Raw genomic sequence first — 18,573 nt, 5'->3', positions numbered from 1 at the left:
TTTGACAGTTTGACATCTTTTGAGCACCTACTGTGTGCTGGGGCCCACTGGGTTGGGAGCCGTTGGAGGGCAGTGACCGGGTCTTATTTGATAGTTACCGAGCCTCCTACCGTGTCCTGAGCTCTCTGCTTGGTCCAGGGGACCCCGGGGAGGAAGACGTCACTAGCACTTAGGAGGTGTGCATTGAGGAAGTGAACGGAAGCGCAGGAAGGGGCAGGGCCTGGGGAGTTGGGGGCCCCCCCTTTCACCCCCCACACACAAGAGGCTGGTCCAGGGAGAGCAGAGGCAGCTGCCTTTATTGGGGGCCATGGGCTGGCTGGCTTCACTCAAAGGCCACACACTTGATCTTGAAGTCGCCGTTGGCCGACAGGTAGTTGACGGCCTCCAGGTTGAGGCGGTTGGGGAACTTGAACGAGTAGCCATCCGGCAGCGTGATGGTCAGGTCTGCCTTGTCGAAGGAGATGCACACCTGGCAGGGGAGGGGCAGTGAGAGCGTGGACCCCGCAGCAGGAACCTCAGCCCCGCAGCCACGGCCACAGCTGCAGGTCCCAGGTCCTCCGAGCCCTGTCCTCACGCAGCCTTGACCACAGCCCCGCTTCGTGGGTGAGGCTGCTGAGGTTGGGAGAGGGGACAACGCTCACCAGCGCTCACACAGCAGGTGACGGGAGAGACCGGAGGGGAGATGGGGGGAGGAGGAACAGGCTGGGGAGGGAGGGCAGGCTGGGACATAGGTCTCCAGCCACCAAACCGAGCTCCACCCCAGCCCACCCAGCACCCTGCCCCTGGCCCCCAGTCCCCAGCCCACCTCCATGACACTTCCAGGCTGGAAGGGGAAGGCCGACTCCCGTTGCTCGGTCCCCCAGGCCCCACCATCCTTGCTGTTGCACACAATGGTGTTGGCGTCCCCGTGCATGTTGAAGCGAGGGTTGAAGTGCAGGCACAGGTTGTCGCTGTCTTTGCCCAGGTTCAGCACAAAGCTGGGGGCAACAGGTGGGAGTGAGGCCTCCTCCACCAGCTGCAGCCCCTCCGTCTGCGCCGCTCAGTACCCCACTAAGGCATCTAGCTGGGAGAACTCAATGAGGGGGAGGCAGGAACCTGGATTCCAGTTCTGGCTCTGCCGCCTCCTTGCTGTGTGACCTTAAGCAAGTCCCTGTCCCTCTCTGGGTCTCACTTTCCTCATGTGCACAATGGGGGCTGCACAGCTACCTGCTGGGCTGACAGCCAAGACTCTCATGAACATTAGTTTGTGTCCCAGCCTCTTCGGTCAAGGTCGGAGACACCCTCCACATGGTGCCCTCTGGGAGGGCAAGTGTCCTGTCTGTCCTGTATATCTCTCTACCCCTGGTGCCTAGCATGATGCACGACACACAGTAGGTGCTCAATAACTGTGAGGCAGCAGATGAACAAATAATAATCACAACAATACACTTGCCAAGTGTAGATAATGGCAACACCTACCTCTGAGGGCTTCGTAAGAGTCATATGAACAGTGCACACGATGTGTGCAGCTCTTTATCACGTCAGCTGGTCATCAGCACTGTCATTGAGAGATCCAGCATCTCACTTCCTCCACACAACCACCTCCCCCCTCCATTAACTAATTAACAAACTGACGCTCAGGGCGGTAGGTTGACTGGTCCAAGGTCACATGGATGCTGGCTGAATGAATGATGGGCGAAGGAAGGACGAAGGAATGAAAGGGTGAGTGAGTGAGGAACTCGGGAAAGAGGAACCTGAGAGGAGAGCAGTGGGGGTGACACCCTCCCATCCCCTCTCCCCGCCCCCCTGTAGCCTCAGGTCCCGCCCAGAGCGGGGGGCGGGGGAGGGCGAGCCAAGGTGGATGAGGCCGCAGCTGGTTTGGTTTAAGAGGCTCCAGCAGGGAGGGAAAGGGGTAAGAATGGTGGGGGCTTCCAGACCTCGCGGAGGAAGTGACTCATCCAGACAACGCAGCCTCAGCGGCCGCCGGCCTTAACCCCTTCCGAGCCCTGGGATGGAGCGGGCCTGGCCGGCCACGCCCATACCAGACGCCGGGCTGGACCCTCGGCTCCGAGCCCTCGCCGCCCGCCTTCGCCCCCTCACCTCTTGGCGTCGGGGGCCACTTCGCCCCGCACTCGGAGGCACTCCCCGGGTTTGAGATTCAGGTTGCTGGCGACCAGACCCTGCGCAGACAAGACGCCGCCCAGCCGGGTTGGAGGACGCAGTGTCCGGGGTGGGGTGGGGTCGTCCCCACCCTGGACCCTCCCACCAGGCCAACGGGCAGCCTGGGGAACCGGCTGCGAGTTCTAGCCTCTCTTTCTTTGTGTGGCCCTGGGCAAGTCCCTACTCCCAACCCGTCAGTTTCCTGTCGGTAAGACAACTGAGGTTCTAGAAGCCAAGATCTAGAAGTTTCTGCGGTTCAGCTTGGGGATTTTGGATTCAGAGTGGCCTGGAAGGTGGGGTGCTATATACCCCACGGCCTCATTTGATAGATGGAGAGAACCACATTCTGGGTGGGTCACACTGCGAGTTGGTGGCAAAGGGAGGTGAACAGAGGAGTCTGCCTGGCTGCTGGGGAGGAAGCGGCCTGGGGCTGGGAGATCCCCCACCAGCCCCTTCCAGGCCCCCTGTACAGAGAGGCGCAGGGGCTGGAGAGGAGGCCCCTAAGGAGCTCCGCCAGGCCCCTCTGCAGAAGGGAGAGCAGCCAAGGGCAGGAGTCTGCAGCCTGGTTGGCTCCGGGTTAACAAGATGGAGCGCAGAGCTTAACCGGTGTGAGGGGTTCCTTCTGCCAGAAATTTGAACCCTTCCCCTCAGGGCCTGGAAGATTCTTGCCTCCTTCTCTCTCCCTTTGCACCTCGCCTCCAGCCTGGGAGTGGGTGGTGGGGAATTCCCCCAGCCCCGCCCGACCAGCCTTGGCAGAACCACCCTGCAGCCACTAACCCAGGCAGGCGCTGTCCCAGATCTTGGCGACTTTTCAGAGCTCTCTAGAGCAGAGGGTGACTCTGCCCTGGCCCAGTGACTGGGGACAGCTGCAGGGGGGAGGGGACAGGAGGCTCTTTGGGGTAGAGAAGGAGGGGGAAGGGACAGTGGTCTGGGAGTCATCAAAGCGCCCGCCCCCCCCTTGGCCACACCCTTCCCACTCCCATTTCTCAGCTGCAGAATGTCAGACCTGGGCAGGAAAAAACTGTGCTGCTGTCTGACCTAGAGCAATCCAGAAAACTGTTAAGCCACAGAAGGCCTTGGGGGACCATGGCGCCCACCCCCATTTTACAGACGGGGCCACTGGGCCCAAAAGAGAGAAGGTACTTGCTCAGGGCCACACTGTAGGGACTAGAACCCAGATCCTGATCTGCCCCCACTCTCCCCTAGCTGTCTGTCGCCACGCCACCCCTGGGCCTTGGGGCGGGGTCCCCACACTCACACAAGCCATGACTGAGGCACAGGAGGATGTTCCTGAGGACCGCGGCACCAGCTGTCGGAAGACTCCACCCGAGAGATGGGTCCTGGGCGGCTCCCACCCTTTTAACTGGCCCAGACCCCAGTGGGTCCCGCCCCCTGGAAGCTCGGCCAATTGTAAGTCAGGACAGGGATGGAGGCCACTGGAGGCGGAGACAATGGACTTTTGAAGCAAGTTCTGGAGCAGAGGTGACCAATCAAAGTGGAGACCCCCCTCCCCCATTCCTTCTAGCCACTCCCCCAGGGTCCAGGCTCCACCTCCCATTCTCCTTCATCCCTCCCTACCCCCCCCAAAAATTGCACTGTGGTGGGGACTCGGGGAAGCCAATGGAAAATAGTTTGAGGATGAGCTAGGCCCAGAAGTTGGCGGGAAAGGGGCCTAGGGCCAGCAGGCTGAGCCCAGGGGGCACTCAGAGAAGATCGCTAAGGGGGTGCAGGGTGCATCAGGGAATTCGAGCTGGGCATCCTGAACCTGCCCCTGGCTGGGGACCAGGGCGTGGCCTGCTCCAGGGACCTCTGCAGAGGCCCAGGACCCATTGACCATAAGGCCCTGGCCCCACCCGGGCCTCTCCTGGAAGCAGGGATTGTGGCTGTCGCAGTGCTCCTCACAGAGCTACAGAAAGGCTGGGCCGGTGCCAGGCCTGAGGCGGCGGCGGGCTCAAGGCTGAGGCCTCAGCCCTCCTGAGAGGTCTTCTGGGGATTCAGCCCCTGCCTGACAGCCGCTGGCCTGTCTGAGAGGGTCTGGCTGGGAGGGGGCCCAGGGTGGGCCAGGCCAGGAGGGGTTGGGGGTCCTGCTCTGTGCAGCCCCGCCCACTCTCCTCACAGCTCTCTCTCCCAGGCCAGGCCTTTCCTTTCCCTCTCCAGTTAGCAGATATTTTACTGAGCACCTACCATGTGTCCTGGCCCTGAGCTGGCCTCACAGGATTCCAGGATGAACTCCTCCCAGTCCCTGCTCAGGCAGCCCACTGCTGGGGGCAGAATCTGGCCATGAACACAATCAAGACCTAGCGTGATGTGGGCTCTAAGGGACGTCATGAGCAAGCGCCATGGTGGGATGAGACTGTCCAGAACGCAAGAAGGTGGGTCTTGAAGGATGGGCAAAGAAGGAGGGACTGGCATTCCAGCACAGGCAAATGCTCAGAAATAAGAAAGCACAGGTCTGGGGACTGTGAACCTCTGGGCGTGGCTGGAGTTCAGGGTGTGCTGGGGACAGATGGGACATGAGGCTGGGAGGCCAACAGTACCTGGATCATGAAGGGCCTCACTGAGGGGCTTGGACATTGTTTTATCTGAGGGTGCTGGGGAGCCACAGAAGGTTATAGGGAGAGTGAGTATCAAGGCCAGATTTGGGCTGCAGGGAAGATAAATGTAGCAACAGAGTTGAGAGTGGGTCGGAGGGCTGCTCCCCTCACACCTAGGAATCAGGTAGAGAGAGGGGTGTGGGGAGCACTGGGCGAGGTGAGGGCCTTGCTAGGGGAGTTGTCAATGGGACCTCCTTCTCCAATCACCGGCCCCCTTCTGAAATTGCCAGCATGGAAGGGGGAGGAAGGTGCGGACCAGGAGTGACTCACATCTGGAGGCCAGGCCAGCAAACCCACCCTGCCCTACGCTGCCCCCGAGCCCACCTTCCTCCAGATGGCTGAAGCCCACCCTGGCAGAGGAAGCGTGACGGTGCATGGGGCTGTGGGAAGACCCAGAGAGGAGGCCGGGCTGCACCCCACAAGCCCCTCACCCCTCCTCCCAGCCCAGGCGGCCGCCTCAGAAACCAAGCACAGCAGCTTCACTTTTTCCCCCAGGGCCTCGCCGAAACCTCAGCCTGGGGAGGGGTGGGCGGGGCCAGCTCCACCACCTTTCCTCTGCTTCCCTCCCGGGCCCAGACACCCCTCGCCAGATGGAGGAGCCCTGCCCGGGGGCCAGAGCTGCTTCAGGCACAGTCCTCGCCCGCCTGCCATCAGGAGGCCTGGCTGGCTGGGCTCTCAGGGCCCCAAGAGCAGCTTCTCCTGACCTGGAAGATGGCCCAGCACCAGGAAGTGTGTGCTGTTGGACGAGGGGCTGCTTTCTTCTCCTCCAGGGTCAGGCCAGCCGAGGGCTGGTAGAGAGGCAGCGTGGCATTGTGAACAGGCCCCTAGGGGAGTCTGGGGACTTGGATTCTGGTCTGAGCCCTGCTGCACTCTCCCCAGGGCATCCTGGCAAGTTGCTTCTCCAGGCTTGCCTCAGTCTCCCCATCTGTAAATGCAGGAGGTGAGACCCTGCTCTCCCACACAAGGTTAGTAGAGGATGGCACTCAGGTCTGTGATACTAAGCACATGATTGGTTTTTTTCATGGTCTCAGAAGGTTTTAGCCTCCTCTTGTCTGTTTTCCCAGGCCGAGTTTACCTTCCTGGGGTCAACACTGCTGGGAGGTCTCCCCCCAGCCCCTCTCCTCCCCAACAGCCCCCTCCTGCCTGGGCTGCGGTGGGGAGTCTCTCCGGATTCCAGTGTCCCCTGTAACAAGGCCTGTGGTTTTCCGGGGGGAGGCAGGGACAAGGTGTCCTGCATGCCCACCCCCGCCCCATCCTCAGGGCCTCCACGGGTGGCGCCCTCTTATCTGCCAGGCCTGTGCCCGGCGCCTTGCTTTCATGCGCTATCTCCTTTCTTCTTCACCTCCCTGCTGCTTCGTGTCTGCCAGCTGGGTTGAACTCTGTGCAGGGAAGCTGCTCTGGGCCGTGAAACGAAGCCGCTGTCAGAATCGGGAGAAGAGAGGCAAGTCCTGATTTGGGGGCTGCCTGGCTGTGGCTGTGGCCAAGCTCCTTGACCTCTCTGAACCGTTCCCAGGCCTGGCGAGTGGGAGTGTTACCCATTCGCCGGCTGACGAGAGGATTCCAGGGGTGGCATGTGAGGGACTCAACTTTAGTGCTCTCTCCTGCAGCCCCCACCCGGGGCCGAGGCCCCCACCCTGGAGACTCTCCTCCCCCTCTCTGCCTGCAGCAGAGGCAGCCAGCTCTCTGGAATTCCTCCATCCTGCAGGCTGGACCTTGGCTGCTGCCTTGAGAAATGAGCTCAGCAACTTTGGACGGGGATCCAGGCCCGTGCAGCCCTTCTCCGCCTGCCTCCTCCCCCCCTGCCCGCTCTGGCCCTTTCTCTATGAAGGCTGCGCCTCCTCCAGCTGGAAGCGGTGGGGAGGGCTGCCAGGCCCACGCTGATACCGTCCACAGCCCCCGGCCCCCAGCCAACCTGGCTGGCCCGGCCTGGGCAGGTGGGGGTGATCAGCGCCAGCTCCAGAGTCCCAGAAATCGGAGCAGGGAGGGACCCTCGGCATACCACGCCTGACCTCCTCCTCGGATGATGCGAAAACCACCAGCAAGAGTGGCTACTTGACCAAGGCCACACAGGGAGCTGGGGCTGAAGTCCTTTCACCTGCTAAGCCAAAGAGAGAACACTGTGGCCCTGGGGTACCGGGACCTCAGAAATGATCTCTTTGGGATCTTGCTCCATGAAGGGTAGGAAGGACTAGCGGGGAGGTGCCCCCAGCTTCAGGCACTTTTCCAGCTGGTTTGTGCGGGAGACGACCCTCACTTACCTGCTTGTTCATTTTCACCTCTCTGCCTCCTTCTCACACACAGTGGACCTCTGTCACTCTCGCCCCCCTCCCCCCCCCCCCCCCCCCCCCCCGGTCTCTGCCCCCTGCCTGTGGGGATCTGCTCCTCCTCTCACGTGAGGTCTGGGTGGTCCAGCCCGTCTCAGTCATGAGCCCTCCAGGGCTCGGGCAGGAGCGCTTTCTGCTTTTTTTTTTTTTTTAATGTCTTCTTTTAAAATAATTATAGACTCACAGGAATATAAGAGCTTTTCAAGAGCTTAGAAAATATTTGAGACCTGGAGAAACAATGTATTGGATCCAAAATACTAAAACAGCAGAGCTGAAATTAATCAGTGTTTACTGCGCTCAAATGAAAACTCACTGGTCATAAACACTGTGTTACATTTGGAAACAATTTGGTAGGTTGAATTTTCTTACTTCAAAGATGTGCCCAAGTATTCCTAGAGGCTGGTCACCCCTCAGTGAGATCCCCACAGCTAAATAATGTCTACTTTGAAAAATGTGGAGCAAAAAAACCCACCCCTATGTATATATATTGAAGGTGGGCTTTGGGTGCATTTTAGTGTTTTCTATCCTGGGTCTGGGGTCTGTGTATCAGCAGAGTTTTTGGCTACAAGGAATAGAAAAATCAACAGAAATTGCTTTAAAATTAAGGAAAATTATCATATAACAAGAAGTCTGGAGCTAAGAGTTTCTGTGGCAGGTTAGCTCAGTGGCTGGGTGAAATCATCGAAGGGCCGGGTCTGTCTGATCGTGGGTGGTGGCGCGGAGGCGGTCCTTGCTCTTCTGCACGGCCACATCCACGATTAGCCCTTGCTCTTAGGCAGACGAGCTAGAGGATTTGGGCTGAACTGTCTTTACATCTGCACTGTACTCTCGTGTGGATCAGTTTAAACACGTAGGGGCTGGCCTGGGGGCATAGTGGATAAGTTTGTGCGTTCTGCTTTCGCAGCCTGGGGTTCACAGGTTCAGATCCTGGGCACGGACCTACACACTGCTCATCAAGCCATCCTGTCATGGTGTCCCATATATAAAATAAGGGAAGATTGGCATGGATGTTAGCTCAGGGACAATCTTCCTCACCCCAAAAAAAAAAAAAAAAGTTAAAATATATAAAGGGCAATTAAGCAGACTGGCAAATATTAACAACTGGGACTCCAGATGAGGGGCATATGGGTGTTCATTGTGCCATTCTTGCACCTTTTCTGTTGGTTTGGAATGTTTATAAATTAAAAGTTTAAAAGGGGAGTGTGACATAATAAGAAATGTATATTTGGTTTCTGACCCCAGTTCCTGACCCAGAACTCCTAAAACGCTTGTAATTTCCTGAGTTACAGGGGTGCTAGGAGCATCTTTTGTTCTAATATTTGGCCTCTGACCCCAGTTCCTGACCCCGGGCTCCCGATCCCCTGTAACTTCCTGGGCGATGGGAGGGTCTTTTGTTCTAATGAGGTAGCTCTTGGTGGGCTCCTGGACGGTTTCATGACGTGGGCTGGTCACCAGAGACCGAGGCACGACTGGAAGGTTAGAACTTTCGGCCCCGCACCCCATCCCCCGGGGAGGGACGAGGGGCTGGAGATGGAGTTCCTGATCGCTCGTGCCCCGACCCTGAAGCTTCCACAAAAGCCCCTGGACCACAGGTTTGGGGAGGCCTCTGGGCTGCGAACACATCTGCCTGCAGGGAGGGTGACGCACCCAACGCCATGGGGACAGAAGCTCCTGCCCTGGGGACCCTTCTGGACCTCACCCTCTGCATCTCTTCACCTGGCTGCTCATCTGTATCCTTCATCACATCCTTTATAATAAATTGGTAAACCTAAGTGTTTCCCTGAGTTTTTTGAGCCCTTATAGCAAATTATCGAAACTGAGAAGGGGGTTGTGGGAACCCCTGATTTATGGCCAGTTGGTCAGAAGTGCAGGTGACAACCTGGGACTTGTGACTGGCATCTGAAGTGGCGAGCAGTCTTGTGGGCCTGAGCCCCTCACCTGTGGGGTCTGTGCTGACCCCGGGGAGTGTCAGAATTGAATTAAGCTGTAGGACACCCAGTTGGTGTCTGTAGAAAACTGGAGAATTGTTGGTGTAGAAAACCCACGGAGCTGGTGTCAGTATCCTGTGGTTAGAGGACAGCTTTCCCTTTTAGTTGGTGTCAGAGAAGTGGGATTTGCTAGAATGGCCCTGGCTCATGGAAACGTGGTTTGGGAAGAGAAAGGGTGAAAGGGCTGGGGGTGAGGAAACTTTGACTCCTGGGCGGCCACGTGGTCACCCATGGTCCAGAGCAGAAGCTGTGTCACTCAGTTTCTGAAGGCTGCAGTCCCCCGGAGCTGGCTTACTGGATGCATAAGGAAATGTGAAAAAAGCAAAATATATGGTCCCTTGGTCGTGGTTATTTGTAATAGCTACGATGAAATCAAGAGCGCCGGGTAGGCCCTTGATGCTGGACCAAACTCAAGACGTCAGTGAGTCTGAGCTTCAGCCACTTGCCTCAAAGCCACCCCAAAGGGCAAATGCAGGGACAACAGAAAGTACCTCTCAGGCCTGTGGTCACCAAGAGTCGTCAACACTGGGGCAAGGCAGAGCCAGGAAACTGCTGGAACCGGGGGGGTTTAGTGTGAAGGAGCTGTTTCATTTTGTGGATCGGTGCCATCAGCTTCCTGACATCTTAACAACTGAATCCAGGCGAAGGGCATGTGGGTGCTCATTGTCCATTCTTGCATTTTTTTTTCTGTCGGGTTGAAACTCTTTTAAATTGAAAGTTGGGGGGAATAATGCCAACAAGTGCTTCCCGTCTTTCTGCTCTGCCACCTGAAGCAGAGTCACGAAGCAGAGAAATATGCTGGGTCATGCCTCATGATCACAGAATGGCTGCAACAGCTTCCACACTCAAAGCCCAGAAGAGTGAGTCCCTCGTCCACGTCCTTCTTTAAAAGTGAGGCAAACATTCCCAGAATCTCTTAGATCTCCCCCAGAAGTATGTCACAAGTCCATGGCTAAACTAATCACCGGCCAGAGGGACTCAAATAACCATTATTGGTTTAGATTCAAGCTTTAAACTACTCAAGATTCACTACCTGGGACTGGGTACCCCCCACCGTGTGCTCCCCTGAAGGAAATCCCAATTCCATCAGCGAGGAAGAAGGTGGGCAGTGGCTGCTAGGTCCAGAGTAGGGCCAGGGAGGCATCACTCCCTTCCTCTTGGGGGCACATGACCCAGGCTGGGCTTTATGCCTGGGCACAGGTTCTGGCCAGCGAGTCTGCCTTCGGATGCTGGTCCAGTGAGAGGCACCCACTGTCTGGAAGGCGTCACAGCTGAGGGACCCCTGCAGGGGCTGGACACGTCGGAGGGCAGCCGGTCAACTCCCCTGTGCCTCAGCCAGGTCGAGCTGAGTTCCTGTAGCTGCCACCAGTCTTGGCGAGTGCACATTCGCTCTGACCTCACGACGCAGCCAAGAAAATCCCACTGGGGAGGATTTCCCAGACCTCGAAGTGCTCCCCCCCGACCTTGCAAATAAGGAAACAGGCTGAGCAGGAAGGGGCTCATGAAAGCTCAAGGGACAAGTGACAGTAGCCTGGAACAGCCAAGGTGTCTCCCCACTCAGCATCTGTGGGCCTTTCCGGGCTGACGGTGTAACACCTGCTCCGCAGGAGGCACTGGGGATGGAGCCACGAGCGGCCCCCACCCGGAGGAGCTGGGGGTCAGCAGGGCGGACATCCACAGCAGCATCCCACGTGAGAAGGATGCCTGAAGGGGGGCACCCACAGCACCTCACCTGAGTGCCCGGACAGCGAGGACCTGTCTCCCTGAGTCTCTACAGAGGGGGCTGCCGCTGCCTGGTCAGCCAGACAAGCCCAAACACTGCCCCAGGTGACCACGCTTTCCAGACGCACGCCCTGGTGTAAGCTAGCAGTGCGTTTCCGGTCCTCCATCCCCCAAGGAGTAAAACAGGACGAGAAATACAAGCTTGCCGGGTTTCCGAAGGACTGAAACAAATAGGTATGTAAAGACTCAGCGAGGCCTAAAGCGCTACCGAGTCACGGTGTACCGCACACAGAGGACACTCTGCAACTGGGGTGCAGCATTTCACGCAGGGGAAGGCCTGTTCCGGGGACCAGGCTCCGGCAGGGGCTCCTCCTCCCACCCCGCTCCGCCCCCAGACGTGAACCCGCACACATTCCCACTCGCACTTTATTAAGTACGGGAGGACTGGTTACACAGGGGTGGAGGTGGCTGGGAAGGCCCAGCCCCCACCCCCACCATCACTGGCACACGATAATAAATAAATAAATAGCTGGGGGTAGGCACGGGGGACACGTGGCACAGCAAACTGACAGCACTGGGAGGGCCACAAAAGCCCCCCTCCTGAGCCGTGGCCACCATCAACACTGGACTGGTACTGTGATCAGGGAAGGGCGGGGCTCTCGGCTACAGAAGCCCCCAGAGTCACTGAGGGGCCCCCTGGATGGCAATCTGTGGAGGAGGGGTGTCTTCAGCACTTGGACCCTTATTTATTGACAGAATTGGACCCCTGGCTGGTCCAGTCAGACCCGGATTGTCAAGAAGCCACGGGCTCTCAGACTTCTGGATTGTTCTATTCAGGATCTAAGAGACCAATGGGTCATTATTACCTGGTGTCCTGATTGGTCTGCCCAGGATCTAGGACATGAAAGCATTATCGTCACTTCGCCTTCGGATTGGCCCGCTCGGGCTCCAGGACATCAGAGGATCATTATTACTCAGGCTCCCAGTTGGTCCACTCAAGACCCGTCAGCGCGTCTATCACTTGGCCTTCTGATTGGTCCGTTCCGGGCTCAAGACAATAAAGGCTCATGGGAACACAGACCTCTGATGAGTCAATGGGAACCCAAGGCCAGGACCCAGGGCAGGTGGGGCTCTGCAGCCCCCAGGGAGGCGGTGGGGATTCAGCGCTCAGGGTTGGGGGAAATCTTCAGCAGGCACCAGGGCCCAGATTTCAAGGAGGGGAGGTCACAGGGCAGGAGTTAAGGCCCCCTGGCTGGGTCAGGCCAGGGCGAACCGGTATGGGGAGGGGGCGCAGCTGCTGGGACAGCAAAGAGCGCCCAGCCACCACTGGGAGGGGGTGTAAAACCTTCCCGGGTCCCAGCCCCACCAGGGGGCAGAAACTGGGGCCAGGGAGCGGGTGATGCTTAACGCCGCCCGAGGCCCGTGGCCTCCATCTATGGGACCAGAGTGGGGTACTGGTGGGGCTGAGGCTGCAGGTCGGGTGCGCTCAGTCCTCCAACCCCTCCATCAAGTCCGCAATGCTCTCCACATAGTAGTGTGGCACGAGGTCGTGCTGGCCGGCCGCCAGGTAGGCCTCAGCCTCCTCCAGGCGGGAGACGCCGGTGAGCGTGAGCACGGTGGTCATGCCGCAGCGGTGGCCGAAGAGGATGTCTGTCTCCAGGCGGTCGCCCACCATGAGCGTGCGGGCGGGGTCCACGCTGAAGTGCTCTGTGATGCACTCGAACATGTAGGGGCTGGGCTTGCCCACCACCAGGGCCTGGCGGCCCGAGGCTGTCTCCACCGCCGCAGTCAGGCTCCCAGTGCCTGCAGGGAGACGGAGAGCCGGTCAGTGCGGGGCGGCTGGGCAGGCTTCCAGGCCCTGGAACGGGAATTCTCAGGGAGGCAGCTTGGCACGGGGTCAGATCCGATGCTGAAATGAGCCAAAAGGCCTGCTCCCCAGTCTTGGCGTGGCGGTTAAGCACAGACTCTGCACGCAGCCGCCTGCATTCAGACTCCATCTCCACCAGTCCTGGGCGGGCGACTGGACCTCTCTGGGCCTCAGTTTTCCCATCTCTAATAGGGCACTTATCTCACAGGGGTCTTGTAAGGACTGAATGAGCCACTGCATGTAACTGGGCCTAGCTCAGTCCTGCCTGAGGTACACAATTTTACCCTGGCAGCTGTGTGTCTTCGGGCAAGCCGCTCAACCTCTCTGAGTTTCCTTGGACTCGCTGGAAAAGGGAGATCCAAGTAATACCTACCTTCAAAGAGGTGCAATGAGCATCGGAGGGGCCAGTGCTTTGGAAATGGAAAGGCACTTAACAAACAGCACTTGTGGTTATGCCACAAGAATGTGCGCTCCTGGCAGTGGAAACGGGCACCGCCCAGTGGGAACACAGCAGGCCACAGAAACGTTCGCACCTCTGACCCAGCCTGCCTCCGCTGGGAAGGTGATCACAAGAAGAGAATTCAAGCTGGAGACAGAAAGCTACGTGCTCGAAGATGTCTGTGGCCGCAGTAACTATAATCAGCAATCAGGGGAAGGCGCCCAGGGGTTTAACAACAGGAGGGCTGTGCAGAGAAGGGTTTGCCACTCTCAGCCCAGTACCACCCCGGCCCAGACAATGAGTCCACTGTGCCCGGTCCACAGGCACATCTTTGTGCCAGAATGTTCTGCCTTCACACTAATGTCCCTGAACAAAGGATGATGATAATAACCACAATTTACTAAGCATGTTCTAAAGGGCCAGGGCCGTGCTGGGTCTCACGGAAGCCCATTTTACAGATGAGAAAGCTGATGCTCAGTGACATGAAGTAACTTGTCCGGGGTTGCACAGCTTAATAGGTGACAGGTGAAAGAGCTGCATCCAGGTGGGTCTAACCCAGTCGTGTGCCGAGCCAGCTGGTACTGGCTTGGGAGTGCAGACATTTTCAGGAATTTTGTGAACTGACGGTTAAGGTCACTATTAAAAGTCAACTCATATGAACTCAGAATCACATAAACTATGTGATTTATTACAAAGGTAATAAATTCTCAAAACTCATCACTTCCTAATTGTCTTATCATCATCTATGCTCTTGAGGTTATTGACACCTGCCAAGATGGAAATACTACACAATGGTTCAGTGACTAAACAGCGGGAGCCCGAGATGGGCCATGGCGAGGGTGTTGACACCACAGAAGCTGGCGAATGGCATAAAGCAAGGCTGCCCCACTGATCAAACATTGATCAGTACATGACTGGGCTGACCCCAGACGCTCTGGGCCTCCTGTCTCCCTTCTCACAGCGATGACCAAGGGCACAGAAGGTTAAAGCGGGTACGAACAGCAAGAATCCTCATCACCACGGCCCCCAGAGGAGAAGGAACTTCCCCAGTGTCACAAGGTCTGGGCAGGGCTGGCCGGGAGCAACAGCGCTGGGAGGTTCCCCCTGATGTCTGACTTAGAGCTTGCCTGCTTTTTTCTTGAGAACTGGGTAGAGAAGAAAACCCAGCAGCCCGTAGGTCAGAAATTCCTTGCAGGATGGGAAGGGCTCAACTGAGTCACCCCAAGGTGTCTTTCTCAGCTCAAGAACAGTCTCAGCTCTGTCAGCAGCTTCCTTTCCCACCAGGACAGAGCGGATCACTCTTGGCCCCCATGTCCCACTTCATCTGCTCAAGACATACTGAGACCCAGGCACTAGCCGGGCGCTGCGGATGGAGCCGTGCACGCGACAAAGACCCCTGCCCCGGGGCCGCGAGCATCCTCGCAGGGGAGTCTATGAACGTGACTATCCTCAGACCACTGTTATCCACTTTTCTCAACATCCTGTCATCCAGGCGGTCACGTGTTCCGCTGGTGACGCATTCCCAAGACAGCAGGCATCTCTATCTGCCAGCTCAAGTGGCTGCCATGTGGTCTAACAAGACCACACACAATTTAGGAGACCCCTGGGGCAGGGAGGGGAACTGGTGAGAGATCTGCATGATTTCAGATTTTATGCCTAACGAGGACCGTTATTAATCTCTGGCTATCACCTTCGAAGCCGCACCATTCAGTTGGGCACAAACAGGACAGCAGCGCTGTGTTTCTAAGCCTCTGCCTCCCCCTCTCGGCTGCGGGAACGACCAGCAGAGCAGGTGCAGGTGGGCACAGCCAGGCGGGCGCTGGAGACCACAGGGGCATGCATGGGGCGGGGCCTGGGCTCCTCCGCTCCTCCACATCACCCTTCCTGGGCCCTGGGGGGCCTCTTAACCCACAGCCTCGCCCTGAGCTTTGAGGCCTCCAGGGAGAAACTCACTTTTCATAGCGTGGCCCAGGGCAGGCAGGAGCCCTCACCTTGGATTTATGGGGAAACTGAGACTGAGGCGGTCACACAGCAAGCAGGTCTGCAGCCAAGCTAGGATAGGCCTAGAACTACAGATTCCCAGCCCGAAACCTGCTCCATGTTTCACGCCCTAATGCCCTGTCCTGCAAGATGCCTCCTCCAGGAAGCCTGCCCAGATCTCCTTAGCCCTAGGCCCTCCTTGCCACCCCCTCATAATACTGTGTCTACTCTTTGCTGAGTACCACCCTGCTCCCCCCAGATTTGGTATCAGTGACAGAGAGGGAGTGATGGAGATTTGTCCCTGCCCTCAGCCTACTGGCTGCAGTACTGACCTGTCCACGCATACCCACTACTGTCAGTTAGCCTCTGCTGACATCTGTTCTTGTCTAACTTGAACCCTCCAAGATGTAGGCGCCTCCCCTTGCTTCTGTCTCCTCTACAGGTCTGAACACCCAAGATAACACCAGTGAAGAGCTCTCCGCGGAGGGCGGGGAGGCGGAAGGTGAGCCCAAGAGCCCCCATTCAGGTCCCTGTGCTCTTGAGCAGCTCATGTCCTCTCTCTCAGCCTCTGTTTCTTTAACTGAGAAATGGGACCATAACTCCCATTTCCAGAGTAATGTGGACACTAACTGAGAACAAATACAAGATGCCTCATAAAGCTCTGTAACGTGAGGGGGCTCCAGATACAACTCCATCATCTGAGCACCTACTATGTGCCCAGCACTCACCCTGATCACTCTCCCCCTGTGGCCTGTTAGCCTGTGGCCTGGCTAACATTCCCATTTTACCCCGGGGTCGGAGATGCTCGGAGCTTATGTAACAGCAAGATAACAGCGCGTGGCGCTGGAACCCGAACTCAGGTCAAACTCCATCGCTTCCTGTGCTCCCACACACCTGGCTCCCACCTGCCCCTGGGAACGGTGTTCCAACACTCCCACAGGAGAACCACCCTGGCAGACTTTGTCCCCAACTCTGCGACCTCACCCTGACGGTGGGTGGGACAAAATGACAGGAATCCTTGAGGCTGGTTCAGGAAGGCCTAGGCTGGGAGTCAGGGACCTGCAACCCCCTGAGCCACAATAGGCCTCTGTGTCCCCATCTGTCAAACGGAGGACTCCACTGCTGCCCCTCCCAGGGTGGCAGCTGGAAGAATTACCAGACGTGGACACGAAAGCACTCGGGGTTCTTGCTGGCTGGGGGCCGCCCGCGCATCCCTCCTGTTCCCCACCTGTCACCTGGAGACGCCCCTTCCACGCCCCTCACCCGCAAGCGCGGAGGTGAAAGCGCAGGTCGCTCTCCCACCTCAGTTTCCCCGCCAGCCCCCGCGCTCACCGGGGGTCCGGCTGCCGTCGCTGAGCGGGTGCCACGGGTCGCGGTCGGTGGCCACCAGCAGGCAGTCAGGGTCGCGCAGGTGCGCGCACGCCTCGCTCAGCTTGGCGAAGGAGAAGTGCTCGTCGTAGCCCACGAGCACGGCGCGCACGCGCGGGGCCGCGCCCGGGTCCTCGCCGGGGTCCCCAGCCAGGCGCAGCCCGGCGGCGCGCAGCTCGGCGCGGAGCCCCTCGCCGCCCAGCACGAACACGGCGCCCGGCGCGCCCGGCGGCCCGAGCAGGCGCTGGCGCAGCAGGCGCGCGGCGCACAGCGCGGAGCTGAAGAGCTGCTCGGCGCGCAGCCCCCCGAAGCCGAGGCGCGCGAAGCGGAGGGCGAGCTCGGGCCGTGCGCGCCGGCTGTTGTTGCTCACGAACAGGGCCGCCTTGCCGGCCCGCGCCAGCCGCTGCAGCAGCTCCGGGGCGCCCGGCACGGCGCGCTCGCCGTTCCACAGCACCCCGTCGCAGTCGAACAGGACGCCCTGCGCCCGGCCCAGCACGTCGCGCACGGCCGCGCCGCGCAGCCGCTCGCAGCGCGCCATGCAGCCGGCTGGCCGCCCGCACGCCCCGCCGCGCCGCTCTCCCTCCGCGGGCACCGCGCGCCCACCACGCCGCCGGCGCGTCCCCGCACCTGCCAATCGGCGCGCCGCAGGGGCCGGGGGGCGGGGCCACGGCCCGGCCTGCGGCCAATGGGGACTAGCGTCTCGGAGAGGAGCGAGGCCGCGAGCTCACGGAGCTGGGAGAAAGGGGCGGATCGCTGCCGACGCCGAGGGACGCGGGCCAATGAAGACGCAGTCTGGCCCTTCGCCCCGCCCCCTTGCCCTGCTGAGCCAGTCGCCGCCGAGTTTCAACCGCGAGACTGACGCTCCTTTTGACCAATAACGAGTTACGAATAGAAAATATGGAGCAAATAGCCACCCCGCGCTCCCCAGCCAATCAGAAGCTTAGGAGAGCTGGTTGCTAGGAGGAAAACAGATGCTAAATGAGAGGTCGTCTTTGGGTCAAATCTCACTGCCCTCTGAACCGTGGACGCTCACAGCTGTGTGAGCGAAGTCCTGAGAAGCGTGTGGGTGTGATGGGGGGAGGTGCGTGGGGTCTTGGACGCTGGAGCCCTTGGCCCAGAGCAGTGGTTCTCCACGCCGGCTGTGCAGCGGGGTCCCCTGGGGAACTGATTTTTTGAGCTGTAATTTACATACAGTAAGATGCATAGATCTTAAATGTACAGTTCGATGACTTTTGACAAGTGCTTTTTAAAAATACTAATGCGTGGCAGGCCCTCAGAGATTCTGATTTAATTTTGGGGTGGGGCCTGGCAGTTTTTAGTTTCTTCGTTTTTTGATTACCCGGGGATTCTACCGTGAGGCCAGGATAGAGAGGCCCTGGGCTAAAGGCAGCCTGTCACCAAGTGCCCCGGGGAGGGGAGGAGCCAGAGCAGCAGTTGCTTCTTGCCCAGGGCGGTGATGGGGTGACCCGCCTGCCTAGGTCCCTACTTGGGGAGGGGTGTGTCACACTTCTGAGGTTGTCTGCCAACTTCTGAGAAGGCTCTGAAGACCTGTCTGACCCCCAGGAGCAACTGGAGCTCCAAAGACCTGGGAAAAGCCACACTCTGTCACCCAGCCTCTGAGGCACAGATCCTTTCTGTCCCCACTGCCCTGGACTTCTGCTCCTGGCCTTTGCACAGGTGGTCTCCTTGGCTTGGAATGTTCTTCCTTCTTCCCTGACTTCACTTGGCGAAATCCCTAAAGACGCCCGTATGATATCACCTCCTCCAGGAAGACTTCCTTGACCTCCACCCTACACACACACACACACACAGACACACACACACACACACAGACACACACACACACAGACACACACACAGACACACACACACAGACACACACACACACACACAGACACAGACACAGACACACAGACACACACACACACACACACACCCCCCCCCCAGCCTGGGTTAAATGGCTCGCCCCTAACTGGGATAACCTGAGCTCCTGGTGCCGTGACACTTGATACTAATTGTCAGTTCTCCTGCCCGTCCGTTCCCAGGAGTTCCTGGGGTGTAAGGCTGAGTCAGGGACCGAGCCCAGAGTCTGGCCCAGAGCAGCCTCAGGGAATGTTTGAGGACGGATCCAATCCCGCTCCGGCTTTCTCAG

The 18,573-nt window shown here is 58.6% G+C and overlaps 2 protein-coding genes and 1 long non-coding RNA gene across 3 annotated transcripts; 1 reads left to right on the top strand and 2 right to left on the bottom strand.

Moving 5' to 3' along the window:
- Window positions 1-269: 269 nt before the first annotated feature.
- On the bottom strand, window positions 270-3,532 carry LGALS1 (galectin 1). Its single transcript, XM_008508013.2, has 4 exons — window positions 3,398-3,532; window positions 2,080-2,159; window positions 806-977; window positions 270-469 (listed from the first exon to the last, which is right to left on the bottom strand). The coding sequence occupies exons 1-4, from the start codon at window positions 3,404-3,406 to the stop codon at window positions 323-325; spliced, it is 408 nt and encodes a 135-aa protein (XP_008506235.2). The 5' UTR covers window positions 3,407-3,532; the 3' UTR covers window positions 270-322.
- On the top strand, window positions 1,814-6,174 carry LOC103541253 (uncharacterized). The gene is made up of 4 exons (XR_542427.2): window positions 1,814-2,347; window positions 3,346-4,511; window positions 4,964-5,698; window positions 5,798-6,174. It is a non-coding gene; the product is annotated as an uncharacterized lncRNA (long non-coding RNA).
- A 5,001-nt stretch (window positions 6,175-11,175) lies between these two features.
- On the bottom strand, window positions 11,176-17,036 carry PDXP (pyridoxal phosphatase). Its single transcript, XM_070600425.1, has 2 exons — window positions 16,386-17,036; window positions 11,176-12,570 (listed from the first exon to the last, which is right to left on the bottom strand). The coding sequence occupies exons 1-2, from the start codon at window positions 16,957-16,959 to the stop codon at window positions 12,254-12,256; spliced, it is 891 nt and encodes a 296-aa protein (XP_070456526.1). The 5' UTR covers window positions 16,960-17,036; the 3' UTR covers window positions 11,176-12,253.
- Between the last annotated feature and the right edge of the window lie 1,537 nt (window positions 17,037-18,573).

This window comes from Equus przewalskii, chromosome 29 (genome assembly GCF_037783145.1).
Source record: "Equus przewalskii isolate Varuska chromosome 29, EquPr2, whole genome shotgun sequence".
NCBI classification, from domain to species: Eukaryota; Metazoa; Chordata; class Mammalia; order Perissodactyla; family Equidae; genus Equus; species Equus przewalskii.
Note: the sequence above shows the minus strand (reverse complement) of the source record. Positions and strands in the feature narration are given on the sequence as shown.

What these genes read in the sequence shown, in the direction of transcription:
- LGALS1 (XM_008508013.2), bottom strand. An exon ending in GTGGCCCCCGACGCCAAGAG is followed by an intron (nt 978 to 2,079) that starts GTGAGGGGGCGA and finishes TGTTGCCCCCAG; the next exon opens with CTTTGTGCTGAACCTGGGCA. An exon ending in AGCCTGGAAGTGTCATGGAG is followed by an intron (nt 470 to 805) that starts GTGGGCTGGGGA and finishes CTCCCCTGCCAG; the next exon opens with GTGTGCATCTCCTTCGACAA.
- PDXP (XM_070600425.1), bottom strand. Translation starts at nt 16,959, where the DNA reads ATGGCGCGCTGCGAGCGGCTGCGCGGCGCGGCCGTGCGCGACGTGCTG. An exon ending in CGACGGCAGCCGGACCCCCG is followed by an intron (nt 12,571 to 16,385) that starts GTGAGCGCGGGG and finishes GTCTCCCTGCAG; the next exon opens with GCACTGGGAGCCTGACTGCG.